The 12,021-nt window shown below is 50.4% G+C and overlaps 1 protein-coding gene across 1 annotated transcript in view; it reads left to right on the top strand.

The window, feature by feature from the left end:
• The first annotated feature begins 2,429 nt into the window (after window positions 1-2,429).
• Window positions 2,430-12,021, top strand: part of ACAD9 (acyl-CoA dehydrogenase family member 9) — a 30,906-nt gene continuing 21,314 nt past the window's right edge. Inside the window, exons 1-3 of the mRNA XM_002713167.5 lie at window positions 2,430-2,665; window positions 5,628-5,721; window positions 10,599-10,700. Of these exons, the coding sequence (XP_002713213.1) occupies window positions 2,516-2,665; window positions 5,628-5,721; window positions 10,599-10,700 (346 nt within the window). The 5' untranslated portion in view covers window positions 2,430-2,515. The remainder of the gene's footprint in view (window positions 2,666-5,627; window positions 5,722-10,598; window positions 10,701-12,021) is intronic.

Here is a 12,021-nt window from a genome sequence, read left to right as displayed (position 1 = left end):
GTGTCACTTGCTTGTTTGAGTTAGATTTGTTTGGGAAAAAATGCATAGCAGTTTGAACTGGACACATTCCTTAATATCATTTATTTGTTTCTTGGTTCCCTCTGTAGCTTCTCTTCCTGTGCCTGCCTCTTCCTCTGGCCTTTCCCAGGAAGAGTAGAGACTCAGAGTTTCACCACCCCTCCCTGGTAGCTTTGGGATCCGCCAGGAGGGAAGGCCTATACTTCCGGGAATGGCGGGAAGAAAAGTCCTTGTCAAGGTCTCTGCGGGTGCCTAAAGGTCAACCAATGAGGATCAGACCCTCCTCAACCTTTAACCCCCATGCCCTGAATCTATAAAAGGAGCTCTCCCAATCTCTGACACGCGACTTCCCCGGCCCCTGCTCTGTTGGGACCGGGGAACCTCGCCCGGGAGCGGAACCCCAATAAAAGCCTGTGAATTGATTGATTCGTCTGCCTGGGAAGATTTGTTATGCGCCGGACACCTTGCACTCCCCTTCCCCACCTTTGGCAAGACACGTCTTCCCTTTTTCCTCACCCTCACCCCCAAGGAAAATACATTTGTTTTAGAACCCCAAAACCTGGACCAACTCACTGACATTGGGGTGGTAGAACAAAGTATTTATTATCAAAGCACTGAGCAGGGACCAGGCAGCTATTACTTAATTACCCTGAGGAGTTAGAGCCAGGGGTCTTGGGGCTGGCGCTGTGGTATAGCAGGTAAAGCTGCCACCTGCGGCACCGGCATCCTATATGGACGCCAGTTGGAGCCCTGGCTGCTCCACTTCCGGTCCTTCTCCCTGCTAGTGCTTCTGGGAAAGCAACAGAAGATGGCCCAAGTGCTTGAGCCGCTGCACCCATCTGGGAGACCTGGAGGAAGCTCCTAGCTCCTGACTGGTAGCTTTGGGATCTGCAGGGGAGAAGGCCCACACTTCCAGGAATGGAGAGTCCGTACCCCCACTTCCAGGAATGAAAAGTCCTTGCCAAGGTCCCTGCAGGCACCTAAAGGTCAACCAATGAGGATCAGGCCCGCCTCAACCTTTAACCCCCACACCCTGTACCTGTGTAAGGAGCCCTCCCAACCTCTGACACCTGACTTCCCCGGCCCCGCCCTGTTGGGCTGGGAACCTCGCCCAGGAGTGGAATCCCAATGAAAGCCTGTAAACTGATTGATCTGGCTGGGAAGATTTGTTTCGCGCTGGACACCTTGCACTGGCTTTAGGTTAGCCCAGCCCTGGCCATTGTGGATGGAACCAGCAGATGGAAGATATCTTTCTCTTCCTCTCTGCTTGTTTCTCCTTCTCTGTTAACTCTTTCAAATAAATAAAGCTTATTTTAAAAAAATATGGTCAGAGATCTTATAGATGGTTTTGGGATTGAGAAGTGTTTTTCATTCTTGTGCTGATCTTTGCCCTTCTTTGATTGACCAGCAATATCAGGTTCTTTCGGGAATTTTGATGATGGCAAAATACGCTCCAGTTAGGGGGGCTTGTAGCAGACGGGCCGGTATTTTTTACTCAGGGCTTGGGACTCCCAAAAAAACCCTTGAAGACCAAGATCTTGGTCTTGAAGACCAAGATCCAGCAAGATGTCAGCTGGAAAAGAGGTCAATGAACTCACAAATCTTGTGATGTGGGACCCTGTGGGGCAGCAAGACTCAATGTCCCATTCCCTCAATTAAGTGAATTTAAGAAGCAGTTGATTTGCAATCACATTGAGGCCGGGGAAGTGAGTTCTAATTTTTATTCCAGGCCCTGGAGAAGCAGTCTAACTACAGGCACATATGCAGCGCACAAAGTGGCAAACAAAGCTTTAAAAGGGAGAATGCAAACACGCACGCGGGTGGGCAGGGTGAGCAGAAGGGTCCTCGAGGAGAAAAGGGTGGGAGAGGGGAAGTAGAGAGGGTTGGCTTCAGACCCTGCTCCCGGCCCGCTCTGCACGGAGAGACGGCTCGGTTCTGGGGTCCTGGGCTGACTGTCCTGGGTCAGCAGAACAAGTAACCCTTAGGGCTACGGGAGAAGTCGGAGTGTGGGAGACTAAAGCGTGGTAGCAGGCAGCATCGACAGCCAGGCACGGCAGAGGGGCTCAGCGTCACATCCCCGTGAGCTACAAAGGAAGACAAAAGGGTCCCGGCGATTCCACCCTCCACTTAAAAGCAAGAAGCATGCCCCATGCTGTGAGCTCCCTGCAGAGGTAACCAACACCGTGCATTGCTTTGCATTGCCTCATTGACGGGGGCAAATGGGAGCACTTAGATTCCCGTTCGCCTGGGAAGCATAGTCCTAGGGCCTGCACTTTTGCAAACGACCGGCAGCCACCGTAAGCCTGAGCCTGAACCCAACAAAACTGCACGGACCCCGCCTAGCCACCCTCGCTCTCCAGGGGCGGCTGGCGGCGCAAGCGCAGTGGGTGCGGCGGCGCCGGCCAATGGCGTCATCAGGAGGCGCGGCCCGGGTGCCCTTGGCTGAGGCGCGGCGCTCGAGCCTGCACTTTCAGCGCCCGGAGCGGACGCCGGCAGCATGAGCGGCTGCGGGCTAATCCTGCGCACGGCGGCGGCCGCGCGAGTCTGTCGGGCTCTGGTGGCCTTCACGGAGAGCCGGCGCCCGCTGCGCACCAGCCCGCGGAGCGCGACTTTCGCCAAGGAGCTCTTCCTGGGCAAGATCGAGAAGGTAAGGCGAGCCCCGGGCCGACCGCTGCTCGCCGGTCACGGCAGGGCCGGAGCCCGCAAACGTGCCCGGCCAGATGTTCCCGAGGGGCGGTCCGTGCCGCAACCCCGGGATCCGAACCCGCCGGAGCCTTCCCAGGGGCCGGGGCCGGGTCCCCGGGCGGAGTGGCTTTGACAAGTCCCCGCGAGTTCTTCCAGGGAGTCTTGGGAGAGCCCTGGGGAGAGGTCGCCGAGCCACGCTCACCCGGGCTTTGCCGGCCCCCAAATGTGCGGGTTTTGCTTGTGGTACCTGAATCCCGCTCTGCCCAGGGCGCTCCTGGCACCTGTGGGGCCCCCCGGGGTTTCCCTCTGCGGCTGAGCCCTAGCCCCTCGCCCTGCCATTCAAGTTCTTCCTGAATCTGGCTCCGAGGTGCCCTCCGCCCCCTCCCTTCCGAGGATTGCACCACGCCCACAGCAACAATGTGGCTGCTGAACACCATCCTCTTTTGAAGACTGAGATTTGATCTTATCTCTGTGACTTTGAGCCTTGTCTCATTCGGCCTTAAAATGGAGCTGGTGGGTGTGTGTACCTCACAGATGTGTTGTAGAGCCCCTGTAGGGTTGATAGTGCATGGAAATTCTTCAGCTACAAGGGGCTCATTCATTCATTCATTCATTGATGCGTCTGCTGGTTCACTCCCCAAAATGCCTGTAATGGCCAAAGCTCATTCTCGGTCTCCCACATGGGTGACAGGAACCCAGTTGTTGGAGTTGTCACTGCTGCCTCCCAGATCTGTATCTGACCACCTTTAGGCTCAAGCACAGCTCCTCCTCTGGGTCAGGCCTCCCTCAGCATTTCTGGGTCTTTAGTAGGAACAGGGCAGCGACTATTAGCCTTTTAGAATAGAAAGAGAACCCCAGGTTATTGAGGCTGGTGAGCATCATTCTGCCCTTAGTTGGGGCAAAATTATAGGAAGGAGTGCCCCAGGGGCTCCTGCAGGGTTGAACGGGAGGCTGAGTCAGTGAGATTTGGGCCTCTCTTCTTATGAGCAGCCTCAATCAAGTTGCCTGGCTTTGATCTGTCTTACGTGACTTCTGCCCTAGATTTATGGGAATAACAGGTCTCCCTGCTTTACAAGTTTGAAAACTGTCCATTGCAACTGAGTTCCCCTCCCGTGAGGCACACCTGTCAGTTTTTGACCATTGTTGTCCAAGAACTCTTTCTCCCTGGCACCCGGGGCATCTCCCTGTAGCAGTTACCCTTTGGTTGTGGTCCAAGGCCACCAAGTTACCAGGCTGTCTCTATTCTGTCACGTGGCCTGCCCACCGATGTCAGTGATCATCCCCCTATCTCCTCCCATAGCCATTGCCCAGCTGACCAACAAGGCTAGGGAAGGGAGTGTGAGGGGGCAGTCGCCTCTGTTGGGCAGAGACAGCTTTGTCTCCAGAGGCTTGAGAGTGGTGACAGGTGTACCTGCCTTTCCTTCCAGACCCCCTTAGTAGAGGGTTGTGACAGAGAGGCAGGACACCGCTAAGTCTGCTGTCGCTTTTGGATAGGGTAGCCCCAATAAGCCTGCAGTCCTGGGGCCAGAGAGCTGAGGACAGATTGGGGAGCACGGTGCTGGAGTAGACAAGTCAGGTGGTCAATGAGATGTGCAGAGGCTGGGAACAAGGATGAGGACTTCTGTGACAACCTTCCTGAAGCTCCAGTGCCATGAGGACAGGCAGGGCTCCTGGGGCCTGGCAGCTTATAATAGGCACCCCCAAGTCCACTTCCTGGTGCCATGCTGGCTGCCGAAGGGTTAGTTGGAGTCCCAAGGCCAGAGGGGCTTTTGATACTGTGGAATGCTCTCCAGGGCCAGCAGGAGGGAATCCTGGGCTAGTCAGGGATTGGAAAGAGACTGGCAGCTAAGTCACTTTCCAGGTCACCAGGTGGGACAACAGTGGAGCCAGAAGCTGAGAACACTTACTTTATGTCCTGGGGCACGTGACCACAGTCACCTTCTGAGATAAAGAGAATCATCTGTGGGAGAGAACCGGACGGAGAGGGATGATGCAAGCTGCCCAGTCACCTGCGAGGAGTGGCTGTGCCAGGGTGAAGTTCAGGGCGATGTGGATCCACAGCTGGGCTTTGCTCTCTGATCCCACAGCACAGGGAGTGGCTGCAGCGACTGAGGGCCAGAGGCTCCGTGGTCAGATCTGGCAGCCACGCCGTGCTCCTGTCAGCAGCACCATTTTTAACTCAAAGTAACTGATGTAGGATTCTCTCCATTTTAGAAAAGACCTTTCTCATTCCGCCTTCCAGGATTCTCACAAGGAACTTGAGTCAACAGGAGCTTGGTGAGGTGAAGGGAGGTGGCTGCGGCCGCAGTTGGCAAGTGGCAAATCCAGGACCAGACTCAAGTCCTGGACTTCCTGTTCTATGGGACAGTCCTCATCACTTGTTATGGATAAGGAAAGTGGTGTGTGGGGAGGAAGATGGCCCTGGGACAGCCTGCATCTTAAGCGCTTGGTGTAGTCTTTATAACTGCAGTGAGTTGTGTCCTGCTGGCCAGATGAGGAATCTAGGATGCCCTTTTCTTTCCCCTTTCACCAATATTACTGCAGTAGGGGCTGCTAGGTATTAAATTTTCAGAGACTGGTGTTGTGGCACAGTGGGTTAGGCTGCCATCTGTGATGCTGACATCCCATTTAGGCGCCAGGCTGAATGGCTGCTTCATTTCTGATCCAGCTCCCTGCTGATGTGCCTGGGAAAGCGCTGGAAGACGGTCCAAGTGCTTGGGCCCCTGCCACCCACGTAGGGGACCTGGATGGCCTGCCAGGCTCCTCCTTTCAGCCTGGCCCAGCCCCAGCTGTTGGGGCCATTTGGAAAGTGAACCAGCAGATGGAATATTTGCTTTCTCCCCCCACCCCTTAACTCTGCCTTTTAAATAAATAAACAAGTCTTTTAAAAACTAACTATTTTTGTAAATGTTTATCATTTTTAGAAAGGAGTTTTCCCGTTTCCAGAAGTTAGCCAAGATGAACTTAATGAAATCAATCAGTTGGTGGGACCCGTAGAAAAATTCTTCATGGAAGAGGGTACGTATGGTTTTCCTTCTCATTGCCGATCTCCATCAGCAGAGCCATGATGCTGGTGTTTCTTTTAGAAGCAGCACACTGTAGGGGAAGCACTTTCGAGAGTTGTGAATGAGGGAGAAGTCAGTTTTATCAGAGTATCTTACTTTGGGATCATCTCAGTTGCTGATCCATTACAAGAATTCCAGTTCACTGCTTCTAGATGTGTCCGTGATAAAGGGCCACTTGTAAACATTTCCACGTGTATTGCAGACTTACATAAATTATAATGAAAATATAAAATGTCAAAATAACTGCACAACTGGGATGAAGCCAAGGACACACAGCCCATGCCAGTGGGTCCTGTGCAGTGTGAGGTTGCTGTAGGCGCTGCTGGAGGTCGAGCCTGGGTTTCTGTGTGGCCTTGTTGGGAACCAGTCATGGTTGGAGGACCTGTGGCACCTGCAGCCCTCAGGTAAAGGAGCAGCATTCTTGACTGCAGGGCCCCTCACTTGGAGTGGTTGGGGTCCTTCCCTGAGAGTAGGAGGCCACCCTTAATGGGAGCAGCTGCCCCTCCAGGAAGGGCCATGCAGAGTTCCCTGATGGCGGAATCATAGCAGCATTTCTGCATCACTGAGGATCCCAGAGAGCTTTGGTTTATGTCCATTTTCCCCGCCAATGTTTGACCTTTTTGGAATTAAAACTGAGAGGTTTAAAAAGAATACCATATATGTCATATATGACTTCATTTAAAAAAAATGATAAACCCTTTATAGGTTGATAGAAACAATTTTTTTTAACGATTTCTTTATTTATTTGAAAGAGCGAGAGAGAAAGGGGGGTCTTCCACCCATTGGTTTGCTCCCCGGATGACCGGAGCTGGGCCAGATGGAAGCCAGGAGTCCCATCCAGGTCTCTCACGTGGGTGGCAGGGGCCCAGAAACTGGGCCATCTTTTGGTGCTTTTGCCCAGGCCCTTAGCAGGGAGCTGGATTGGAAGTGGAGCTGCCAGGACACAGATGGCGTTTCATACCTGCTATGCCACAGTGCCTACCCCATAAACTATTTTTAATAAATTCTTTGAAAGCTAGTGGAAAGAGTGACATTGTTTTTTGTTTTTGGGTTTTTTTTTTTTTTTTTTTTTGGTTTTGTTTTTTGTTTTGTTTGGTTTTGACAGGCAGAGTGGACAATGAGAGAGAGAGAGAGACAGAGAGAAAGGTCTTCCTTTGCCGTTGGTTCACCCTCCAATGGCCGGCGCACCGCGCTGATCCGATGGCAGGAGCCAGGTACTTATCATCCTGGTCTCCCATGGGGTGCAGGGCCCAAGTACTTGGGCCATCCTGCACTGCACTCCCGGGCCACAGCAGAGAGCTGGCCTGGAAGAGGGGCAAACGGGACAGAATCCGGCACCCTGACCGGGACAGGAACCCGGTGTGCCAGCGCTGCAAGGCAGAGGATTAGCCCTAGTGAGCCGCAGCGCCGGCCAAGAGTGACATTGTTTTACTAATCTTTTTAATGTTTGTCTTATGAGATCACAGTTAGATTCTCATCTGTGTGTTTTGCTTCTGTATGTCATGTAGCCTCTGGAAGAGTCTGGTATACATTTTTTGAGAGAAGTAGAATCAGAAACGCAAATAGTGTCTTGCTGTTACCATTAGGATACCTTTGACCCTGTGGAGGCCATTAAGGCCACTCAGGTGCTTACAGACACTTTGAGAACGCCTGCTGTATATGTTACTATGTTGCTAGTTTTAAAAGTTTCCTAGTTGAGTATCAATATCTTTTGTTATTTAGAAACACTTGTTTCTGGTTTTTAGTGGCTATCTTCCTTCTTCTGTGTACCTTTTTTTAAGTTCCTTAGTCTCTTTTTCTTTTATTTAAACTTCTACTGTCTGGTTTGTCAGGGGTATATTTTTTAAAAATTTATCAGATATGGGCCGGCGCCGTGGCTCACTAGGCTAATCCTCCACCTGTGGCGCTGGCACACCAGGTTCTAGTCCTGGTTGGGGCGCCGGATTCTGTCCCGGTCACTCCTCTTCCAGGCCAGCTCTCTGCTGTGGTCCGGGAGTGCAGTGCAGGATGGCCCAAGTCCTTGGGCCCTGTACCCCATGGGAGACCAGGAGAAGCACCTGGCTCCTGGCATCGGATCAGCGCGGTGCGCCGGCCGCAGCAGCCATTGAGGGGTGAAACCAACGGAAAAAGGAAGACTTTTCTGTCTCTCTCTCTCACTGTCTACTCTGCCTGTCAAAAATAAATAAATAAAAATTTATCAGATATGACTGACTTTCAGTATATTGCACAACGGTCAGAAGAACCATTGACATAACCAAGATAATGCACTTGTCTATTATCTCTAAGTAGTTTCCTCCTTTTCATTCCTTCCCTGTCCCCAGGCAACTGCTAATCTCCTTTCTGTCATTGTTCGTATTTTAGCTTTTATTTATTTATTTTTAATTTGACAGATAGAGTTAGACAGTGAGAGAGGGAGATAGAGAGAAAGGTCTTCCTTCCGTTGGTTCACCCCCAAATGGCCACTACGGCTGGAACTGCGCCAGTCAGAAGCCAGGAGCCAGGTGCTTCCTCCTGGTCTCCCGTGAGGGTGCAGGGGCCCAAGCACTTGGGCCATCCTCCACTCTTTCCCGGGCCACAGCAGAGAGCATCAGTAGTTCCTTACTTTTTAATGCTGTGAGTATTTCTTTGTAGGATTTGTTTAGTCATTCACATGTTGACAATGTGGTATTGTCAGATTGTGGCTATTCCAAAAGAAGTTGTTGTGACTGGAGCTTGCCTTTCTCTTGAATGGATACTAAGAGTGTGGTGTCTGGATCCTGTGCTAGGTGTATGTTTAAGTCTTTACAAAACTGCAAAGCTGTTTACCAAACTAGCCTCCAGTTTATGTCCCCACCACAGTGTATGCAGGTTCCAGTTGCCCCACAGCTCTACCAGTCTTTTTGGCCATTTTATTGTGTATATCAGGCATCTCATTGTGGCTCTGATTTGCATTTCACTACTGGCTAATGCTGTTGGACACCTTTTCATATGCTGATTTATTACTTGTATTTCTGTTTTGCTGAGGTATCTTTCTTTGATAGATTTTAGTTATTTGTTTGAGAGATGGAGTTACAGATAGGAAGAGACAGAAAGGTCTTCCGGCTCTGGTTCACTCCCCAGACGGCCGTTTCCCATCTATTATTAAGGGATATCTCTCCAGTTATTTAGGTCTTTTCCCTTTCAGCGGTGTCTTACATGTGTAGTTAGTTTTTCATTTTACTTGAAAGACAATGAGCCAGAGACCTCACATCTACTGGCTCACTGCCTAAATGCTTGCAACAACCAGGGCTGGGATAGGCTGAAGCCAGGAGCCCAGGACTCCATCCAGGTCCCCCATATGGGGGAAGGACTGAAGTACTTGGGCCTACATCTGTTGTCTCCCACCCAGAATGCGCATTAGCAGGAAGCTGGAGCCAAAGCAGAGCAGTCAGGACTTGAACCAAGCTTTCTCGGATATGAGATGCAGGATTCCCAAGTGGTGACTTAAGTTACTCTGCCTATTCTACCCTTTCGCATTGGTAGTGATTGTGTTAGAGTTTATAGGATGTCTTATCAAACCTGTCTTCAGCTAATATGCCATTTCACTTGGAGTGTAAGAACAATACTGTGTTTCCACTTTCCCTACCTGTGTGCTGTTCTATTTTCATTTTTCATTTATTATAAACCCTGCAATACTTTACTTTTTTAAAATCATGGTCAAACATACCATACAATTCTGCAGTGTTAAGTGCATTTACAGTGTTGTACAATCATTACCACTGCACATTTCCAGAATTTTATCATGCCATTATTTTTCTTTAAACTGGTTTATCTTCTAGAGAAACTTTCAAGGTAAGAAGCAGTCATCCGGTGGTTACCAGTCTAGTTGCGTTTCTAGAGGTCTTCATGCTGCTGGGTGGGACGGATTTTCTTTGGTAGTGTTGCTTTTCTCTGGGGAAGACGTCCTTGCACGCTCACGTCCCGCAGCGCCACAGGGAAGGAGCATTGTCGCTTTTCCATGTGTCACCGAGAGTCCCGGCATCAGAAAGCTTTCTCTGTTGAGAGTGCCTTCTGGCTCGTGCTGTTTCCGCAGAGAAGCCAGCAGCTGTTTTTATCTTCATTCCATTGTACGTGGTGTCTCTCATGTGTCTGGCTGTTTTTAAGCATTTTAGGGAACTTTTTTTTTCTTTAAGATTTATTCATTTATTTGAAAGAGCTACAAAAAGAGGGTGGGAAGGAGAGAGAGAGAGATCTTTACTCTGGTGGTTCACTCTCCAAATGGCCACAGTGGCCGGGGACGGGCCAGGCCAAAGCCAGGAGCCTGAAACTTTATCCAGGTTTCCATCGTGGGTGCAAGAGCCCAAAGACTTGAGCCATCTTCCTCTACTTTCCCAGGTGACTTAGCAGAGATCTAGATCAGAAATGGAGCAACCTGGGGCTGCCGCTGAAAGAAGCTCCTGGATCGTGGCTTCGGATTGGCACAGCTCTGGCCGTGGTGTAGTAAGCTAAGCCTCCACCTGTGGTGCCAGCATCCCAAATGGGCGCCTGTTTGAGTCCCGGCTGCTCCACTTTCGATTCAGCTCCCTGCTAATGGCCTGGAAAAACTGCAGAGGATGGTCCAAGTGCTTGGGCTCCTGCACCCAGACCTGGAAGAAGCTCCTAGCTGTGGCCATTGTGGCCATTTGGGGAGTGAACCAGCAGATGGAAGACCTCTCTCTGCCTCTCAAATAAGTAAATAAATAAATATTTTTTAAACATTTTAAAACTTTTGACTCTGGGATTGTATAATATGCAGAAATGGTTGTTTACTTTTATTTGTATTATCCTAGCTTATATTTTGTTTAATTGCTTCTTATTTCTTCTTCTTATCAGTGGACTCTCGAAGAATTGACCAGGAGGGAAAAATCCCAGATGAAACTTTAGAGAATCTGAAGAAACTGGGGCTTTTTGGGATACAGGTGCCAGAAGAGTATGGTAAGTCAGGGAAACAACCGCTCCGCTGCTCGGCGCTTGGGCACACTCTGACGTCTGTCCACAGGGTTCTGTTCAGAAGGGGGCTATGAGATGCAGCATCTCCACGGTCCAGTGGTATAATTGCGGGTGTGAATCAGTGTCCATCTTTACAGGGGGCTCAGTACAGGGTGCTGGCTGGTGGGTGTGTGCCGACCAGGGACCCATAGGGGTGAAGAGCTGTTGAGTCTTGGCGCTTTGTTTGTCTGAAGTGAATAAGGATCCTGATGTGATGTTTGTGGTCCATGCATTCTTAGGCCACGTGGGGATGTGGTGACCTCAGAGTTGCACTGACTGATTTCAGAAGTGGAGCTGCTAGAACTTGAACCGGTGCTCATATGGGATGCTGGCACCACAAGTGGAGGCTTAACCTTCTATGCCACCACACTGGCCCCTGTTACACTGTTTTAAGCTGTTAAATGAAAAATCATCTTTGTTATCTTGTGAAATACCTCCCACTACACTTCAAGCATATGCAAAAGGATGTCTCTACACCAGACCTGGTGTAGTGATGCTGCTGCCACTAGTGGTGGGAGTGCAGCACAGACCTGTGCAGGGCAGGTGCAGGTTGTTTGCGGTTTCTGTACACAAACAGCTGCCTCCAGGCTGGTGGGAGTGGAGGGAGAGAGCTGAGGCTTGTATAGTTGTGACTCAGCGGTATCAGAGGTATCATTTGTCATCATGTGTAGTCATCTGAATATTAGAAAAGAAAGGAAGTGTAGGGTAGAGCTGGGAATTAGTGGTTGGTTAGTTTGTCATCTGCTTAAAAAGCAAGTGCTAGCGACCAGCGTTGTGGCATAGCAGGTTAAGATTCCCTGTGGGTGCCAGTTCGAGTTCCAGCTGCTCCACTTCTGATCCAGCTCTCTGCTAATGGACCTGGGAAAGCAGTAGGTGATGGACCAAGTGCTTGGGCCCCTATACCTACATTTGGAGACCTGGATGAAGCTCCAGGCTCCTGACTTGAGCTCTGGCTGTTGTGGCCATTTGGGAAGTGAACCAGTGAATGGAAGATCTCTCTCTGTCTCTCCCTCTCTCTCTGTAACTCTGTCTTTCAAATAAATCTTTAGAAAAAAAAAAAGAGCTAGTATTTAACCTAGTAGTTGAGACACCTGTGTCCCACATCAGAGTTCTTCGGTTTGATTTCCAGCTCTGACACTAACTTTCAGTTTCCTGCTAATGTAGACTCTGGGAGGCAGCAGTGATGGCTTGAGCGGTTGGGTTCTGGTCTCCCATGTGGGAGAGTTGGGTTGACTTCCTAGCTCCTGGCCATTGCCGGCATTTAGAA

The sequence above is a fragment of the Oryctolagus cuniculus genome, chromosome 10, assembly GCF_964237555.1.
Source record: "Oryctolagus cuniculus chromosome 10, mOryCun1.1, whole genome shotgun sequence".
NCBI classification, from domain to species: Eukaryota; Metazoa; Chordata; class Mammalia; order Lagomorpha; family Leporidae; genus Oryctolagus; species Oryctolagus cuniculus.
Note: the sequence above shows the minus strand (reverse complement) of the source record. Positions and strands in the feature narration are given on the sequence as shown.